Consider the following 19,873-nt stretch of genomic DNA (forward strand, 5'->3'; position numbering starts at 1 on the left):
AATCATGCAAAAATTATCAACTCTCTTGACAATTTCGAAAATTTTGATATTTTCTGAATAAAAATCAATAAATTTTCATAATCGCAAGTACACAATACTAGAAAAATTCGTCGCAATCAAAATTGTTTTTTGAACTATAGGATGAATTAATAAATTATTCAAGGCGCATGCTCCGCTGTAACAAATAAAGTTGAACGCATGCGTAGAAAAACCATCGTATGTGCAATACGTTCATGAGTTTTGTAAAATCTGTCTAGCCCTGGTATTCGCGGCGCCAATACGAACATCATTGGATTCAGCCTATAAAACAGAAATTTACATTAAAAACGCCATCTATTGGATAATAATTGTTTAAACCATTCTTCGGGGGAGGGGGTTCAACAGTTCCTGTTGTTAAAACTCAGTGTCAAGTTGTGGGAAGGTCCCACCCACGCCCGTAAAGATAGTTTTACCCTTCCCACCAAAAAAATATATATTTATATAAAATCATGTCGGCGCCAATATATAGTTATTAAAAATGGGAAAATCACGGGTTTTCAGTATTCAACAACGGTTATGTGTTATCATCCTAACTAAGAAATGAAATTGACTGATACAACATGCAAGGTAGCTACATACAACGATTGCATAAGGTAGCAGGGATGATTTAACGCATAACTTTTGACTCTGAAGATGACTACCACTAAGGTTGTCGAAACGTCAGTCAACAACAACAAAAACAGTCCTTCTCAGGACTATACCAACCTGGACGATCTACATTTACAAACAAGTAACGATACTCCCGGGTTCAAACCATTTACTTTAAATACAAGAAAGTAGTTCTTTTTACACTTCGAGTGCGAGTTCAGCATGAAATGTATTATGTATTATGTGATGTTTGGCATGTACCTACGTGAGTTACCTAAAATTGTAAGCTGTCGTATTATATTTGTTGTTGCAGCAGTTACTTTAAAGAATGGTAACAAGTACAAAACATCGCTATGGTGGATGATTTATTTCTTACTACCATCAGTAGCGCGTTTTTTACTCGGGCAATGCGAATATTTTTGTGTTCAATTACTGAAAAGACAATGAATGGAATAAATTTTCTAAAGAAGTGAATGGTAATTTTGCATTGTAGGAGTAAAAGATGGGGGCTGGCTTCTCCACTGACTACCGTATAACGGTGGTAAGATAAAACTTATGAAAATATCTCCTGAAAGAACAACTCACGTTAATGTTTTCTAACATACACGACTAAATAAAACAAGCTTGCAACACCATCATACATGCATTCGGTGAGAATTTCACACATGTGAAAACAACAAAAATACCTTGTCGTTTATACGATCAATCTGTCGATTTTGTGCGTCAATTTCTTTTCCCATATCGACCGCCATTGATTTTAAATTTCCAACGATATCGCTGACCTGACTAAAACAATAAAGTATGTTTCAAACGCAAAGAGCTTGGTTTAAGGGTTTTCACGTTGAAGGAGAGTTTTCAAGATAATGATATAATCAAATTGTTGAACAAAGAGGGGATAAGGAGGGATACATGATTTGGGAAAGGATGCATAACTTGATTGCAGTTTTTGAAATGGTTCATTATAGCTAATGCTTCTTAAGATTAACCCCACTTATCCCTCTCCACAATCCACATGTGTCCCTCTCTCTGCCTCATACATCCCTAAAACTGCCTCTATCATATACCCACCCTAAGAAACACTACCGTCAGATAAAATTCATCCCTTAGTTTCCGAACTGATTTCCTTTGTATGATTGCTACCTAAACGTTCATTCATATATCGTAACATCCGTATTATTGTCGCTGTGTTTATATCTTTTCATAAGTCTTACTACACATATTTACATTACTTGTAATCTGTTAACTATTTGTGAAGGTCCAATGTCGAAATAAGCTGTTGTTGTTCGATTTATTGATGGATTGTAATAGCAAATATAGATTCGTAAACAGTTTATAAGATGATCCAGGTCGTTATTTACTTACGCTAAATTTCCATCCATTTCATCCTCTCTTGCATCGTTTGTGATTCTGTAAAATAATACTGATGAATCTACTTGCCCAAACACAAACTATGGCGCATTAAATAATCTTCATTCATCTCACAAACCTTTGCACATAACCGCCAGAAGGATTTTGTTGCCTGCCATTGCCTTTGGATCCACCTTCAATGATAAAAAACTAACATTTTCATGTCTATATTTGAAATGTATTTCCATCCAGAGAAGTTTTCTTTTTCAGAAAACCTTTAATATAATATTGTAGTTTTGAATAATACATTGTTTTAGAAATGGTTTCAAACTATACATGATTTCACATGATGCTTTGTTATGAATGAAACACAGTGTAGCAAAGCTTTTATTGGTATTGTACTTTTAACACAATATAAACAACACTCTATGATGTCTTGTTAACTAATAATGTTAATATGTCTTTTTCAGTTTACATTATTATTAATGATTCTTGTATTTTTTATAACATTTTCATATCAATGTTTATTAAAGTTGACAATGGTCAAAAAAGGTATTGGGAAACGTCAAGAACAAAACAAAGATGAAATTTTTTGATGTTCGGTCAATAATTCAACACATTTCCCTACACATCTCTAAGCAGAACATTAAAAAAATTTAGCTCCATTTTTTCCAGATAAAGTCATCCAAGTCAAATACAAATATCCTGTACCATATTTTGTGTGGTTTTGATTAATTATTGTTAACACTTAGAGCCAAGAATAACAAAAGAACTACTGACAGTGTTAATTAATGTGTCACAGATATGAAGGGAGAATCAATAACAATGTACCTGGCTGACTTGTCACTACTTTTTCCTTTCCACCATATGCTTTTTTGTACTGATCAGTCTTCTCAAACTTCTGTGCCCTGTTTGCAGTAAAAAAGAAATACACATTATGATATTAAGTCAAAAACAGCAGTTCAAGCAATGCATACCTCCTGCCTGGGCACACACAAAGGCCACAACATTTTTCTAAGTTTGTGAGATTTTTCTCTGCCTCTTGCATGTCGACATTAATCACATCTAACGTGTCTTCAATTCGATCAAGTTGCTCACCCTGCTCGTCAAGCATGACAAGAGTACGAATGCCAACATCTTGAGTCTACAGACACCAGGAAAACATGGATTTCACACAAAAAATAATCAAATATTCTGACATCTGTGATATCACTTTAGTAATATAAATAACCTCAAAAACTATACAAACAATCTGTACTATTACATATGGATATATTTTTCACAACGGAACTCATGATATTATAACAAACAATATTTAAATAGCAAGACAAATATATAATTTGTCGAAATTCAAAATGAAGTAAGCTTTAAAAATCTGATTGGAGCTTAGTTTTGGTCTCAATTTTTTAAAGCACAGCTTTCTCAAAAAATATGTTTGTATGTGGTGTTTGCAGCCTCAAGGAAACTACATATTTGCTTTGCCTTTAGTTAAGTTGAATGAGCATAGAAATAGCTTAGATTGGGTGGTTATAAAAAACTACCAGTTTCATACCTCTTCAGCTGTATTCAATATACGACGAGTGGATTCTAGGGACTAGAATATGGAAAAAGCAATTGATGGAACGACAATTAAAAAGAAGAATTGAAACCAGGTATGGATTAAAAAAAATGAAATATGTCCAACCTCATCAGTGATCTGATCCCCACGCTCTCGCATATTCATAATCTCTCTTCTCATTTCTTCGTCACTCATCTTGAATAATGCTGTGTATCAAATGCCCAATATGGAAATCCACTTTTTACAGACCTCTAAATTAATAAAAGATATGAATGAAGACCCAAGGGGCAAATTTGTGTAGGTATTATCTATATATAATCTTGAAACGATTTCCTATAGAGTAGAGTATTATACTATTGATTACATTGAATATTTTTTCAAGACCATACAAAGGTTATAAGCATAGAATTCTCTTTAAATTTTTTTGAGGAAGCCAAGCTTAGTCGGCCAAGACAACTTTACATAACGTACACTTCTCCTGAACAATGATCTGTCAGTGTCAATATCGATCTTTTTAAATTGTTGCTTGCAGTTTAAAACGGTCAAATCAATGATAATTTAAAAACATTCAAGGTATTATTCCTTTACTCCAAGAAAAAAAAATAGTTCGTACGTATCTATATGCATGCACAATATAGTTTAAAACACGAGATTCAGTTACAATATACACCACAAGCTAACCCACTTCCTGCGATGAAAAAAAATCATTCATAAAATGTTCGGACAGTTGAACGAAATCGCTTCATTTATAATATAATACAACATAATTTGGCAAAAATACGAACCTTTACGCAATCCTTTTCTGCTTTAGTCTTTCATTTTATACAAAAATAATAAAGTCGTTTTATAAAGATAAATTCTTTCAATTTTAATCTCGATTGTTAACAAATAATGGATCACGGGGGGTAATACGGAACATTGGAATTTCCTGTTTGCCTAAAGCACCTCACCCACATACTCTCAATAATACATTTTTTGGCTCGAAGGGGTTGGGGTGGAAAAACCTTTATTCTTTAAAGCCTAGTAAGAGGGAAATCTGTGGAAGTGGGAAGTGGGAAGTTTTAATCTACAGGCTTGAGTCCAGAATTTAAGGTCTTTACGATTTGATTCTCATTTGAATATAAGTTTGTAAAAACCACACACTCACCCAAACTTTACCACATCACAATGTTTCTGTTGTATGCTTTGAAAAGCACAAAAAAATTACATGTTAATTGATAAAGGAGGACAAAGCTTTTTCTGTAGAGTGTAGAGGCATCAAGAATCAACATCAGATTTGTTTGATTTCATTCTAAAGAATTGTGAAGTCACGACAGGATTCTGAATGATTAATTTACATCGCAGAAATTTTTAACATGGAAATTTTCAAAATCTTCTTTGATGAAGGCTGGAACAGTTGGCTTTTTATCTCGAAGTTAGAGTTTCATACCAAGTTGCAAGGCAATCTCATCAACATACTCCATAATACGCAAAGTTGTGGAATGTGGCATCACTTTGTTTTCCAGTTCCCCACTCAAAATACTTTGTCGGACTGCATCTATTTCATACCTAAATACAAGTAGAAACATATGCAAATTACGGATGTTTTGACATTTAAATGCCTGAGACTCCTGAAAACTTTGCGAAGTGTTTTTAGTGGGCTAAAAACCAGGATGGCTATATGGTAGTGGGATCATTAACCAGGATTCCATCTTAATTTAAGAACAGCTCTCATTTACCTTAATCCAGCAGAATTAATGCACTTTGAAGGCCATTCCAAATCTGGCAATGGAAACTCGATGGTATCAGCAGTTGTAACCATGGTTGCAGCATGGAAAGGTGCCTCTAAGCTTATTGATCCTTTTGTTCCAAAAACTGATGCCTTATTCTGAAGGGCAACACCTGGTCAGAAACAATAAATGTTAAACATGACAACTGATGGATAAAAGCAAAACTACTTTTTCTAACACCATCATTAAAGGAGCAATACATAAAGTTAAAATTATTATATTAAGAATCAACTCAACTTTTCTGAAATTTTCAGACTTAACAGTCATGCTGTAGTAGTTACCAAACAGTAGCAAAACCAGCCCAAATTATACTCTTTGAAATATTCAGCAAAATTACAATTCATGAATTGTACCAGGTGATATCAAACACAACAATATTTGCATTGTACGTAGGAGTAAAAAAACAGGCTGACTTCACTACTAATGCTAAATGACCTCAAATAAAATTTTTGGTCGAAATATCTTACATACACAATAAATCAACAGCTCTTAGTTACCAGCAGTAAAAAGCAATTGAGCCATACGTTTTCCACTAAACATCAATGTCACACTAACACTATGATCTACACCACTATCAAACAAATGTCCACTTGCAACAATCTTCACTGGTCTTTCCCCGCGAAACACGATGTCAGCAAAAGTCAATGTGTATATACCAATATCGAGCAAAACTGAGCCACCCAAAGCTTTGTCATAAATTCGTTGTTTAGTTTCCATGACAGCTCCAAAAGTTGCTAGAGCAATTGAAACCTCGCCAATTTTCTTTTCTTCCAATATCTTCTCAAGATACAAAGTTGCTGGTAAAAACCTTGTCCACATTGCCTAAACAAGTTAATGATTTTGCTGTTGTGAATATCATTCCCTTGCAGACAAGATAGATAAGGCCATCTTAATCAAAAGCAGATCTCAAAGGAAAATGCCCAAGATGAGTTTTTAAGGTGAAAGAAGAGAAGAGAAAGGGGAGAAACATAAATGAGAAAGACCTTATTCTATACCTCCATAATGAAAAGCCCTTTTTTATTCGCTAAATCCAGAACTTCTTTTGCTTCTTTGAAATTCAAGGCAAAGGCTTTCTCACACAAGACGTGCTTTCCATTATTCAAAGCAAGTTTACAGAATTTTGCGTGAGTATTCGTAGTACCAGCAATATAAACAATCTGGACTTCAGGATCCTGAACAAGAAGTTCGTGGCAACCATACCATTTATGTATACCGTTTTTCTCCGCAAACACCTTGGCCCTTTCTTCCGAGCTCGAGCCAACAGCAATCACCTTATGCTCATCTTTGGGTAAAGTATTCATAGCCAAAATAAAATCTCCGGCGATATTGCTGGCTCCGAGAACACCCCAACGAATGCACGAGTCCGACATTACGTATATCGCTTATCAATTTTTCCAGCTGTAGAGAGATGTGCTCCAAGACAATAAAAAATAATGACAGATACTAAGTGACAATTTTGGAATGAAATCAATGTCATATGATGTACATAACGTGACAAATGAGACGCATAGGGATACGACATATTAAAAGGGACACGTAACGTGTATTGCTGTAAAGAGTGTTGCAATTAAGCCATGTTACATGCAATACATGTTTCAAATATTGTAAAGAGGAGTTGCAAGTGGGCATGTGTAATTAATTTAAGGCATGTTGCTTTATTTAAGACATGTTGCTTAGCGGCACATTGTAAAGGTGTTTAGAATTTCGGCAACTATGCAACATGAAGAAAAGATGCAATTATTAAATTAATCTTATCCTATGTTGTGTAAAGACAAGAGTATGTGCTGTGTATTTAGACAGTGTGTATTTTACAATCTATAAATACATGAGCTGCGACTGCGCTGAAGTAATTTTAAATAAATACAGCTTCTATATCCATTACGTATGATCACAAATCTTTCTTGCAAGGTTTGCTTGCAGATGCATGCTTATTTGTGCACTGGCTTTGACGGGATGAAGTAAGAGTAAGTGTGTATAATCACATAAAGTCACATTGCCAGAAAACAAGAGATTAAAACCTTTCCTAAAGTCTATTGGTTGAACATTGAGCTTGTTCACCAATATACCAATAAAAATATCTTCCAGGTGGATTAAATTTTCAAAATACATGGGCTTAATAATACGAGAGGATATCTTCAGACATAATGTACCCACCACCCAGACAATACGGAGGAAATTCATTCTCATTGTACTCTTCAGCAGAAATATACCTACAGAAAAATATGTTAGAATAAGCAATATCTTTGACCTTAATTATGCACTCTGTACCTTAATATATTATATATATTCAGTGATAACATGATGGGAGATATTTGTATGCATTATTTACCCATTGCAGGATTGGTTAAAGTTTGAACGGAGTGCATGGTATAAAGCAAATTAAATGGGCCAGTGTACTTTTGTGACTTGGCAATACAAAACATGTTATGGTTATATGTACCACATTTAGTCCAAAGATTGCCAAGAATATATTAACTATTTACTCACCATTTGCTCAGTTTGTTTCGACTTACTTTACTTCTATAGTTGCACCAACCGGAATAAAAATTAAGTTCATCTGATCGGACGGCCCACTGTAGTAACTGCCATGTATTTATAAACACATCATCGTCTGTCTTTAATACGTAGGATGACGAACATTGTAAATATGCCCATGTCATTCCTAGTCGTGTCTTATACACTAAATTATTATAGTTGTCCTCAAATTCCCCAAACACAACATCATTGTATATTTCCATTTCTCTATTGATCAATGCTTGAGTCTTCTTGTCCGCGCTTCGACCCATCAAGAACACGGTCTTGAAGGCATTTCGAGTGTCATAATATCTTAAAACACCTTTAAATACACGATCCCTTGCAACAGATTGAGGGAGACTGGCCCAAGAACCACGTATTGCATTTCTTTCCTCAAAATTGTTAGGAGAACTGGCCACCAAAACAAGAAGAAAAACTGTACTGGAACAATTTGGGAATCGAACAGGAATTGTACTTAATGTGTGGCTCAGTACTTTATTTTTCATCCATTTTAAGTCAGGTTTTAATCTTTGAACGGCAAGACGGTGTCTCTCCACTATATCTGAAGAAGTTTCCTGAAGCCAGTCTGATTCTGACAGACATCCTGATCCTGGACCGTTTGGTTTTCGTTTACAAATGAAAATATAAAATAACAAAAAAAGTACAAAACCGACCGCGAGATGAAGATACTTTGCACGCATTGTGAGACTTCGATGAAGCAATTGATTCATCCACAAGCATATTTCTAGTTATCAAAGTTTGGTAGCAAACAGATAAATATACTGAATGCACAAATTCTTTATTTGTTGTTGATTTTCGAATGTTTTGGTTCGTTCTCGGAATATACCGGAAACCTTCGTTAACTCTTCGTACATTGACGTACAACCCAACTGATCTTTGAAATCTGGAGCAAACAAAACTAAGATGATGTCATTCTTAAATAAATTATAATAAGCAACATTTCGTAACAGTATGGTTAGTACAAAAATATATACATGAAACGAGATCTTTGTTTTATTTACATAAAATATTGCGCTATAATTTTAACTTCTCTTTAAAAAAATCTGTCAGAAGTGTGAATAAGTGTCTTTCGATGTTGTTGCCTTCCAGTGAATGATGTTTGTCCGTGTAAATCTACAAAAAATATGTTGAACAATCAATGGCGAGGCCAGTCTTATCTATTTGTCATATACGTTAATGGCGTTTCCACTAACCTGCATTTGAAACTTTATATCAGCTTGAGTCAAAACCTCGATCAGTTGTGCACTATTTTGAAAGTGGACGTTGTCTGAAAGTATTTCAGGATATAAAAAGTATTAAAAAGACCGATTTGGCTTTCACAGCTGTCTCTATAACCCATGCAGAGAGAAGAGAACTCGACCTAGTACAAATCAAATTTTGGACACTTTTTCGTGACCCATGGGCACACAATAAAATTTTCCTCTGCCTTCTTCTTTCACCCCTCCTCCTCTTAAGCTGGCAAATTGCCTCATTTGTCTTGCCGTCTGAACAGCCCTGCTCAGATGGCTATATGAAAACCAACGTTTATTTTATTTTAACCTTTGTTTTGATCCCTGTACAGCCTGAACGTCAATACAAGAGTACACAAAGTTATAAAAACTTTGTAGAACTCCATACTGGCTTGCGTGAGGGGTTAGTTTATGATTAGGAACAAGGTGAGACTGAAAATTGTTCGAAAAGGTAATGAGAAAAACGTGAAAGACATCCAACTCAATATGAAAAAACAATTTTGTTCAAAAAATATTCGTTTGTAGAACGCAGTAAGTGTGGTTTTGCATTAAGCTTGACATTCAAATCCTTCATTAATTTCAGTCTTTCACATTATAAAAATCTTTCCCATTAACTCGACTAACCGTCTCCGGTGCCGTGGATCAGAAGAAACGAGTCATCAGGATGTTGTTGGCGTGCTTCAGTACGGAAGAGAACTATGTAACAGAAAAATGATAATCTTATATTAAACATAAAAATGAAAATATTGAATGGAATGGAATGAACATAAATATTAAAGATGGTCCAAACAACTCAGCTTGTAAAGCATTTTGGGGGATGATTTCCTGGAAAATGAGGCGTTTATCAAAGTTCATCTTCCTAATCAGGCGATAATACAAAAAAAATTTGGTAACATACATCATAGCCAATACGATTATCCACTGGCGTCCCCATGTATCTCTCGGTGTATATGGAGTCTATCATATGACATACGTTAAAAATATTCAGAATAACACGAAACATTTGTAAAATAGGCTTCAGCTGATAAGGATAACCTACCGTAGAGTCTCCAATCCGTGACAGGCGCTACAGATGCAGCACTCTGAAAAACTCGGCTCTCTTGAGTACTTAGAATGTAAGAGGACAGGAAACCGCCATAAGACTAAAGCAAAAGAAGAGCAAATTATTCAATTGACATCGCTTTGATATTTTTCAAAGTATATCCTGGCAAATGCAACCCTTTCAAAGACACATTAAGCGATAACATATATATATTCAGCAGTTTAAAAAAGAGTTTTAATTATTTATTTTAATTCAGAGTTTTCTTTATTTCCGGCCTGAAATGAGGCTGTGAGTTATAAAACAGAGTTATAAAACAAAGAAAATACGGTATTTGAGGTTTTTATAATATAAATCACCTACCCAACCCCATATTGAAATCCTATTTGGATCAACATATTCTTTAGTTTGCATAAACCTGACAAGGCAAATCATTTTAGTGTTAAAACAATGGAAACTCGATAGAACTGGTATGAGCAATGATGAACAATTCTGAATCATTATGTACAGATCACCTTGCAGCTGCCAAAGTGTCGTTTTTCTCATACTCCCCCAGTTGCATATAAACAGAATATTTGAAGTTTTGTCCTCTCGACGCAGTTCCCCGACCATCGACTTCGCAAACAATGATGTCAAAATTGCTGGTGAGATATGTGTGGTATCCAGTTTGAAACATCTCTTGAATCTGTCAAATATTTATAAAGGAGCAAAAAATTGTAAATAATCCATTTGTTAGGTTATCTGTAATTGACCAAATATCAAGAACTTTTAAAGGAACTTTTTGAACATTTTTTGTCGAAGCCTTAACTACATTAATGCTCGCATCAAAAAGAGATCAAATCAAATACATGATTTTCAAAAAGAAACCTCTAGTTAACATGCAATAACTATTACACGTCGTCATTCTCAAAGTCAACTTGAAAGCGTCAAAATCGACTTAAGTGCCTACGAAAAAATGCCTCAAAGCAAATCAATAAACCAGAATAAAACTTTGGCTAACCTTTTGACTCCCAGGTCCACCGTACCTGGAAAAAATTTTCAATGACACATAAGTTACTACATTAACCATTAAACAACGACGAGTCAATTGTACGGCCAAAGTACACTTACACATCAAACAAAACAGCGTATTTTCTATTGGCTTGAAAACCCGGTGGTCGCATTTCCCTTACCCAAATATCTAAATAACAAAATACATCACAATTTTTACGTGTATTTAGGTAAAATGAGAAAGGGGGAAAACAAGCTAAAATACTTACCATAAGCTCCGTCCGTAGTCTTAATTTTGTGATAAACGAATGTTGGCAATGGAGTCGTTTCCAGTTTCTTCGCAAGTTTTTCATTTGACTGTAGGACAGTGGCTGGATGAAACATAATTTGAAATTCGAGTTAGCTTCAAGAAATGACACTAGAGCACTACGAAAGGCAGTACGTAAGATGGTTTTATAATCGATGATGTAAAGTTCCATAATCATTCAATGGAGACGAAGTTGTTTCAAGCATAAATTTCAACCGTTAAAATAGATTATCATATCTTGAAAAAGATAGAGGAAAAGCCAAACAAACCTGTGTTAATATCTTTACTATTGTAAAACCAACTCATGGGAACACCAGGACCTTTGCAAGAAGGATAAAAACAATATGTATAGAATACAATCCAGTGTTAATATACTATCTAAAAATAACTAACAACCATATTGTTTCTACACAATGTTTCTATATGACTGTAATGACAATACAAAGATGAACAGTCTCCAGTAGTCAAAGCATTATAACTACATAAAAAATTAAAGTGTTCAGCCTTTTACTGTGATTCGATTATTTCAATAAAAAAACATTACTTGATAGTTAAATGACGAAATTCATACCCGCACAAGTCAAAACGAACCACGAAGACTTCGTACTGAATGAAGCCGTATAATATGAACAATGCTCGTCTGCATTGATGAAAAACAAAAAGATCGTTATTGTAACAGCAGTGAGTTCAAATCACCATTTTTAAATATACCTTTTGTTTGTTTTAACTCGCAAGAAATGCATTTTTTATTGCCCTTGAGATCGACGCTACAGAAACACAAACAGAAAGAAATTATCAACGAGTAAGGTCCCACCAATACAAAAATAAAACAAATAAATTTTTAGATCGATTGCTATAAAAAAACAAAGATCAAAATGATAATTTGTAGCTGGTAAGTTGGACTATTGTGTTGTAAAAGAAAAGATATCAATGGCTGAATTGTCAGTCACAAAGACTTTATCCGTTGTTAATGGTGGAATATCAGTCACGCTACCTGTACAGATGAGATTTCGTTGGTGAAATTTCGGTACTTTCGTAATAACTAAAAAAAAACACATATGAAATTGTAGGAACTCGAAGAATTTGAATACAAAGTTATACAAGAGGTGGGAGAATTTCACCAAAACGACGAAAACAGTGCTTACACAATTTCATTTTTTCTATCAAACGATACGATTTTCTTGACATCCCATTGACCCTGGGTTAAATACTTCACATATTTATTAGCGTTTGCCTGCAACGCAACGAAACACATTGGAATAAATCACAGTCCCAACAATAACAAAGAATATCACCACGACAAGAACAGTCTAACATGACCATATTTTCAATGACTGTCCGTAAATAGGCCAAAAGAAGCAGTGGATACTGATAATGTCGTAGACAGCCTACTGACATAAGTCATGCTAAACTAAATTTTCTGCATGTGTTAACTCATAGCAAAACAACGCAGTTCCCCGGAACTGAAATATGATACGACTAAAATTTACGGGCTGGCTACGATATTATAGTTATTATCGATAATGAAAACGACCTCATGCTTTAGTAACGGTCTCGCAGACCCATTGTACACATCAATAATTACAATACGTACGATCGATGGGACTTTGGCAATGTGTAAATAGTCCCCAGTCTTTGGACCTTCGTTGTGAGGGAGCAATTGTATGTAGAATGTTCCATCAGAAGAGAAAAATGGATCATAATACTAAAAAAGAAAACACCAACATTTGGTATTTCGACAGTTTAGAATTAGTGAGGTGAGGGTAGAGGATACACACTCGTTCGATTCCAACCGTGGGGGAGGGGGGAGAGTGAAAAAGGCGGGTGTTAAAATGTGTACTTTGTCAATTTATTCAAAGCAGATGGAAAATGCATAACGTTGTAAACGTTAAAATAATTCCTGATTTCAAAAATTCTTCTGCAGTAATTTTTTTCCCAACTGTGAGAATGGTATGCAGTTACTAAACAACGTTTGTTCATTTTTGATTCCCTTTAAGGCAGAAAAATCGGCGACTACATGCAGTCAACTTTCGATTACTTATAGAAAAGCACTCATGATTTCCTTACATTTTGATTTACCCAGCCGTTCGCGGAAACCAATCGATAGTTCTACAAAAATAAAGACAAGAAACACTCTAAAGTAAAGTGACAAATACTTTCATTTATCCACAGTGAACCGTACCTCAATACAAGTTCCCCTCGCAGCGTTACACAACATCACAACACTTGTAGTTTGAGCTCGATCCATCCATGTAACACTGATGTTATCATTGTCGGCCCATACGAGATTTGTAAAGTAGTAATCACTGCAAAAGATATAGTTTGTTTTTCCACTAGTTAGGAAAGATGGCTGCTTTACATTCCCAGTGGTGGGCATTCATGTTTTCACCCCTCCCGTACTTTGTTTGTACCAAGTTTAAAACGGACAGATCATAATTTTGTAGCTCTTTGCTGTGTAATAGTTGGTTGGATGCTGTGTCACCCGCACAGCATCCAGAAAGAAATATTTTTTACATTGTTTTTCGCGACAAAAATAGAGTTGTTGGAAAAGAAAAAGAATAGACAGGATGAAAATAAAATATAACACAAAAAGGAAAATGTCCGTCAAATACGAAAAAGTTCAACATCTGCTGACAAAAATATGTTTGATGGGCGGACATCACGCTTAGTCACATGACAATATCACGTGACATATTTATAGTCGCCATTCGCCCAGTCGTCATATAAAAGGATTTTGTCGTTTTACCAGGCGTAAAATATGAAAAAGACCACAAATAATGATTGTTTCGTTACCTTTTCTTCAAGTCTTCTGGTGGGTCCAGTTCGATCGTTACATTATTTTCAAAATTGTAAACATAAATACGGACATCGGGATTTTTGGTACCAGGTTTTGGGTAAGCTATGTCTTGTATTCGACTGTAGGCCGTTGGCGGTTTCCCATATAGAGCAATTTCAAATAATGGAACCTCCGTATCATTAATGCTGGCATAACACAAATGTTTGTCGTCCGGAGAAACCAATAAAGACGGTCGCTGGCTAAGAATTTCCTCTGGATGAAAAAGAAAAAAATCCTTTATAACATTATCCACTGACCAGTATCTTCATCACAAGTTTTTGGTCCTGAAACTTGAGTTTTCATTTACAATACTTTGTCGTCTTAATGTTGAAAAAGTCGTTATATACTTCACACATATCTTCATCAGGAATGACCTGATGTTGAAACTTGAATCCTTAAATACTTCAGTCTAGTGTCTTCATCAGGAGTGATCTCATGTTGAAGCATAAGTATTCATTTCCTCCAGTCTAATGTCTTCATCAGGAGTGATCTGATGTTGAATCTTTAGTTTTATATACTCCAGTCTAGTGTCTTCATCAGGAGTGATCTGATGTTGAATCTTTAGTTCTTATATACTTCAGTCTACTGTCTTCATCAGGAGTGACCTGATGTTGAAACTTGAGTCCTTACATACTCCAGTCTAGTGTCTTCATCAGAAGTGATCTGATATTAAAACTTGAGTTCTTATATACTCCAGTCTACTGTCTTCATCAGGAGTGATCTAATGTTGAAACTTTAGTCCTTATATACTCCAGTCTAGTGTTTTCATCAGGATTCAGGAGTGATTTAATGTTGAAACTTGAGTTCTTGTATACTCCAGTCTAATGTCTTCATCAGAAGTGATCTGATGTTGAAACTTGAATCATTATATACTCCAGTCTAGTGTCTTCATCAGGAGTGATCTGATGTTGAATCTTTAGTTTTTATATACTCCAGTCTAGTGTCTTCATCAGGAGTGATCTGATGTTGAATCTTTAGTTCTTATATACTTCAGTCTAGTGTCTTCATCAGGAGTGACCTGATGTTGAAACTTGAGTCCTTACATACTCCAGTCTAGTGTCTTCATCAGAAGTGATCTGATATTAAAACTTGAGTTCTTATATACTCCAGTCTACTGTCTTCATCAGGAGTGATCTAATGTTGAAACTTTAGTCCTTATATACTCCAGTCTAGTGTTTTCATCAGGATTCAGGAGTGATTTAATGTTGAAACTTGAGTTCTTGTATACTCCAGTCTAATGTCTTCATCAGAAGTGATCTGATGTTGAAACTTGAATCATTATATACTACAGTCTAGTGTCTTCATCAGGAGTGATTTGACGTTGAAACTTGTGTCCTTCACTTCAATGTCTTTTCGAAGGAGTAATTTAAAATTAAAACTTCATTCCTTATCACACTACAATCTATAGTTATCATACACGCAACTATAATGATCAAATGTGGAGAGAGTTGGAGCCTTGTAAAATGTCAATTTTATACAATACTCCTATCAATCCCACTGCATACCTTCGTACACCCAATCAGGCACGCCGTTGAAAAAATATTTGTCCCGTCCCGTTGACGTTACTCGAGCAACTTTCTCAGGTGTTTCAACGGAATGCATCCAATAAACATCATTTTCCGATACAAACACCTGAAAGAAAAAGTAAACAAATCAAATTTTCATCGGGATGTATTTTTACAATAGCGTTCATAAATTATACCTTGTTTACACTACATGTTTGGTTGAATGTTTGTTTTGAAACAACATTTCATAACAAATCATTTGTCAACAAACACACGAGGAAAAACAAAGTGCATTGTTTACAACTTTACATTTGACCAATTGTATATGCTAGGTAAACGTAAATATGAGTTGTACCTGGTCGTCAAACAAAATCCTGAAGTGCTTACCAAACAATTGCTCTTTTTCCCCCATGAAATATACTGGATTTCGGGCATCGCCTGTGACGCAGATATTTTGACTTTTACCGCTTTTCTATAAGTCAGGATTTGTTCACATTAATGCAAACTACTTTGGTCAACTTTATCTAAAGCATCACTTTAAAATGAGCATTATGTTACCCAGTTTCCTTGTTCAAAACAATGTACTTTCCTACCGTCGAGTAGCGATATTTCTATAGAAAAATTACAAAATAATTTTTGCTTTACAGTTAGAAATAACTCTCCCCGACTGACAAAACTCCGAACTCTTCTCTACGATTAATTAGACTTGGATACATGTAAACACTAGTTATAATATAATTACATAATTAAATTCGTCATCTAGTAATGTAACCAGATTCAAGACTGACCTGCCTCTTTTCAACAGGAAAAAACATCCATTTACCGTCAGGAGATAAGGTATTTGATAAAGAAGAATCGACGTTCACACCATTATCAAACTAAAATTAATCACAAAAACCAAACCATTGCTCTTGATCCCATTATTACAGAGTTACGTTCAAAACTTCAAGGTTTCTACGAAGTATGCTACCGAGAGGAAGAACAGAGTCTGTTAACTCTCTTGGGTGATTGAACCCTTTGGTAATGATGAAGATGTTTGATAATTACTGGAAACTGGTTCTTTTAACCATACGCAAAGTGACAAAAGAACAAGTTATTGCTTATGATGACGAGGAGGAGGACGACGATGATAGCTAATGATATTGATGGTGATGATGGTAATGATGGTGATGATGGTGCATGGAGATGATGGTGACGATGATGGCAATGATGGTGATGGAGATGATGGTGATGATGATGGGGGAGATGATGGTGATGATGATGGAGATGATGATGGTGATGATGGTGATGATGGTGATGATGGAGATGATGGTAATGATGATGATGATACAGATGGTGACGATCATGATGGATCTCTGCCATTGATGATGATGTTGTATGAAAGTTGCCAAGCAACAGGCTGTGTGATCCCATTGGCAATGATGATGACGCTGGGTAACAATTGCTTAGCAACAGAGTGTGTAATCCCTTTGCTTCATCCTTATCGTCGTTGATTTAGGAGAACTAGCGTTAGATAACCAAAATTGACTAGTAATGTACTTTAAAACGATTAAAATTTATCTAAGACAATTACGTTCACAACGTATGCTTAACGTTGAAAAAGAACTGGCTTTTTTTAAATCGAAATTATTTTCTAATCAATTAACCTTTCATCTTGTGGTAAGTGAAAGTGTGATAGTGACTAACTCCTGTTGTACCCCCACCCAAGGAAGCCTAAAGTGAAATAATACTCTACAACGGTTAGTCTAGTTTGGAATTTTACTCCATTGCAAAATGATGGGGCATATTAAAGGAGAAAGTCAGTCATTTTGAAAGTAACCAGGAAGGCAAATTCCATTATTTTCTCCAGTGTTGAAGTGAAAAATCAATGGTGTATTTGACAGCAATTTCATAAAAATCACTGGAGATTCTCTTGTGTATGTTAGTATTTTGCGATATTACGAAATACTGAAATATCGAGTTTAACACAAATAACTGTGACACTTTTAAGAAAAAAAAGAATGAAAGTTGAGCGATTACAACCCTGAGACCTCTGATGTTGTCAATTGTAGACTTTTCTCTCTATCAAAATCTGAATAGAGCAATTGTTGAACGTGTAGCAATAAATGTTGTAAATGTATCGTACACTGTAGTTATGACACAAAAAGAGCTTTTAAAGATGAACATGAACTTACCAACATCTTCCCATAAAACAACAGGCTAGATTCCTTCGTTTCAACGTTGTATTGTACAATATTCCCATCTTCGAGTCGCAGAACAGAATCATCTGCAACAAGGGAGAAATTTATAGTAAATAAGTTAAAAATAATCAAAGATTAGGAAAAACAGTTCACACTTGATTTGTAACGAGTTTAAGAGAACTTGATGCAGTAAAAAATGGAAAGTCTTGTTTCGCTACTAATCATAAGTCGTCGTTTTCTTTGTGAAATCTCAAACTAGTAAAGCAACTGCCATTTAGAAAAAAAGTTCTTTATCATCAAACGTTCATTAAATAGTACAGGCCTTTGAGCGAATTTCTTGCAGTTAGTTACAGGCTTAACCTTACAGGCCCATCAACAAAACGATCGAAACAATTAAATTACAAACCAGAAGACCAAACTTCGTTTGGCATGTAGGGAGAGAAATCGCCATTGAATATATCTTCAAATTGAAAACGTTTTCATCGCTTCTTTTCTTGACGCCATTCGAGTCTTTCCGCGAATCTACATAACACCCCAAATGATGTGAATGAAAAAGACTTTGATTGCCCAGTCGCTGGCACAACAGTAGCCGAAGATAATGAAAAAGCTTTCATATGTAGGAGAGAGGTTTATGTTCTTAAACTCAAGTGGGGAGGCAAGTGTTCAAAGATTAATTGAGTAGAAGCTTATACTAATTCACTATAAGGATGGGAGATGGTGCTTTCTCTATTTCTTATTGTTGTTTTGTGGTGGCTTGCCATAAATTCGTTAAAGACCTGCTTTTTTGATTTCTTTATTCATCTTACGCCATGAACAGCGTTGAAAGACACCGAAATATAGACAAAATTAATGCGATGACATTTGACAATCAATTAACAGGAATAGAAAATTCACAAGGCACATATAACAAGGAAGAAATTTGACCTAATCGGGTTAGCCGTGTCACAAAACAGTTAGCATGAGATTTTACGATAACGCATATTGTTCGATATTTTGTGATTACGTGTCTGTATGTATGCAAATTCTGCTACTATTTATCAGTTTGAGACAGTCGTAGTAATACATCGTTAAATATCTAACTATGTCTTTGTTTATGCGAAAGAAAAAGTGAAGGAAAAATATTACCAGCCGATGAAAGCTAAACATGATCACTTGGTATTTTTTCGCCTTGTTACAAATTGCCCTTGTCAATGGATTGAAATATCATAAGGGAAATGGGCAAAATGCAATGTTTTATACGAGGCACAAGTTTCAATACAACACTGTACGAAATAATAATAAGATTTAATGTTTGATCCAAAGAAATGGCAAAGAATCGCATTAATGATGGCCAGCTTTTACAGTCACAATTCGATTTATAAGAATGCATCTCACGATTAACATCTCTTAGAAATCGTATTGAAAGTTTATTTTGATAAAGGAAGGTACTAATTTAGATCATTTTCAAATAATTCAATCTCCAATTATTTACATTTTATTGATCAGGTCGTCAAACAGAAGGTGGCATAATTGTTTGAGAGAAAAATAACAAGCTGAAACGACGAACTACAACAGAAACATACCGTTTTTAACGACGAGAACGACAGAGACTACAACGACGAGCGTAACTACACCACAAATTGCAAGGAAGGTAAAGAGTGCCCTTCGGTTGATTCCGAATGATCGCGATCGATTCTCTTCCAAATTCGTATCGAATATATTAAGGGGTTTATATTCATTTTTAGCCATTACCGAAGAGCTGTTCTCTGTATGACAATCGGAGCTGTCGGCTGGAACTCTTCCGTCTTCTAATTTAATAGCACTTATATTATTCATGACGTTTATCGCAATGTACATGCGTATTTACATATAGGTATTTATTCTACAAAGCCTCTTGATAAAATATCTCCATTGAACGGAAACACATTTGTTCCACATTGCGTCACAACTGTTATCTTTTACCGATTGCAGT

General features: G+C 35.0%; 4 protein-coding genes across 5 annotated transcripts; all 4 read right to left on the minus strand.

Annotated features, from left to right (window-relative positions):
* Positions 1-25: 25 nt before the first annotated feature.
* Positions 26-4,446, minus strand: LOC124453663 (synaptosomal-associated protein 25-like). Of its 2 annotated transcripts, none has more exons than XM_047004475.1 (9): positions 4,318-4,446; positions 3,659-3,783; positions 3,527-3,568; positions 2,952-3,118; positions 2,806-2,882; positions 2,114-2,168; positions 1,990-2,034; positions 1,314-1,413; positions 26-300 (listed from the first exon to the last, which is right to left on the minus strand). In XM_047004475.1, exons 2-9 carry the CDS (start codon positions 3,725-3,727, stop codon positions 232-234), a joined length of 624 nt encoding a protein of 207 aa, XP_046860431.1. In that variant the 5' UTR covers positions 3,728-3,783; positions 4,318-4,446; the 3' UTR covers positions 26-231. The 2 variants fall into 2 exon arrangements, with proteins under 2 accessions (XP_046860431.1, XP_046860432.1); XM_047004476.1 differs by lacking the exon at positions 4,318-4,446 and adding an exon at positions 4,004-4,105.
* A 172-nt stretch (positions 4,447-4,618) lies between these two features.
* Positions 4,619-7,182, minus strand: LOC124453659 (trans-1,2-dihydrobenzene-1,2-diol dehydrogenase-like). The gene is made up of 4 exons (XM_047004470.1): positions 6,297-7,182; positions 5,799-6,123; positions 5,251-5,413; positions 4,619-5,080 (listed from the first exon to the last, which is right to left on the minus strand). Exons 1-4 carry the CDS (start codon positions 6,669-6,671, stop codon positions 4,948-4,950), a joined length of 996 nt encoding a protein of 331 aa, XP_046860426.1. The 5' UTR covers positions 6,672-7,182; the 3' UTR covers positions 4,619-4,947.
* A 232-nt stretch (positions 7,183-7,414) lies between these two features.
* Positions 7,415-8,516, minus strand: LOC124453459 (beta-1,3-galactosyltransferase 1-like). The gene is made up of 2 exons (XM_047004274.1): positions 7,789-8,516; positions 7,415-7,511 (listed from the first exon to the last, which is right to left on the minus strand). The coding sequence occupies exons 1-2, from the start codon at positions 8,514-8,516 to the stop codon at positions 7,415-7,417; spliced, it is 825 nt and encodes a 274-aa protein (XP_046860230.1).
* Positions 8,517-8,745: 229 nt separating this feature from the next.
* LOC124453665 (prolyl endopeptidase FAP-like) lies at positions 8,746-19,801 on the minus strand. Its single transcript, XM_047004478.1, is given in 27 exon segments — positions 8,746-8,949; positions 9,030-9,103; positions 9,690-9,725; positions 9,728-9,761; positions 9,964-10,022; positions 10,105-10,207; positions 10,468-10,522; positions 10,620-10,789; positions 11,105-11,129; positions 11,215-11,284; positions 11,364-11,465; positions 11,671-11,721; positions 11,973-12,041; positions 12,113-12,168; positions 12,396-12,443; positions 12,547-12,635; positions 12,996-13,106; positions 13,469-13,510; positions 13,584-13,707; positions 14,195-14,450; positions 15,743-15,869; positions 16,130-16,214; positions 16,301-16,353; positions 16,531-16,620; positions 17,917-18,008; positions 18,329-18,444; positions 19,485-19,801. Coding segments are annotated over 26 exon segments (2,145 nt in total). The 5' UTR covers positions 18,354-18,444; positions 19,485-19,801; the 3' UTR covers positions 8,746-8,850.
* Positions 19,802-19,873: the final 72 nt, after the last annotated feature.

Source organism: Xenia sp. Carnegie-2017, unplaced genomic scaffold, assembly GCF_021976095.1.
Source record: "Xenia sp. Carnegie-2017 unplaced genomic scaffold, XeniaSp_v1 HiC_scaffold_25, whole genome shotgun sequence".
Taxonomy (NCBI): Eukaryota; Metazoa; Cnidaria; class Anthozoa; order Malacalcyonacea; family Xeniidae; genus Xenia; species Xenia sp. Carnegie-2017.

Excerpts from the sequence above, each read along its gene's own strand:
- LOC124453663 (XM_047004475.1), bottom strand. The coding sequence starts at position 3,727 with ATGAGTGACGAAGAAATGAGAAGAGAGATTATGAATATGCGAGAGCGT. Across the intron at positions 3,569-3,658 it reads GGGATCAGATCACTGATGAG|TCCCTAGAATCCACTCGTCG; the intron begins GTTGGACATATT and ends TCCATATTCTAG. Across the intron at positions 2,169-2,805 it reads AGTAGTGACAAGTCAGCCAG|GTGGATCCAAAGGCAATGGC; the intron begins GTACATTGTTAT and ends TTATCATTGAAG.
- LOC124453659 (XM_047004470.1), bottom strand. The coding sequence starts at position 6,671 with ATGTCGGACTCGTGCATTCGTTGGGGTGTTCTCGGAGCCAGCAATATC. Across the intron at positions 6,124-6,296 it reads AAGGGCTTTTCATTATGGAG|GCAATGTGGACAAGGTTTTT; the intron begins GTATAGAATAAG and ends TAACTTGTTTAG. Across the intron at positions 5,081-5,250 it reads ATTAATTCTGCTGGATTAAG|GTATGAAATAGATGCAGTCC; the intron begins GTAAATGAGAGC and ends ACTTGTATTTAG.
- LOC124453459 (XM_047004274.1), bottom strand. The coding sequence starts at position 8,516 with ATGCGTGCAAAGTATCTTCATCTCGCGGTCGGTTTTGTACTTTTTTTG. Across the intron at positions 7,512-7,788 it reads CGAAACAAACTGAGCAAATG|GTATATTTCTGCTGAAGAGT; the intron begins GTGAGTAAATAG and ends ATTTTTCTGTAG.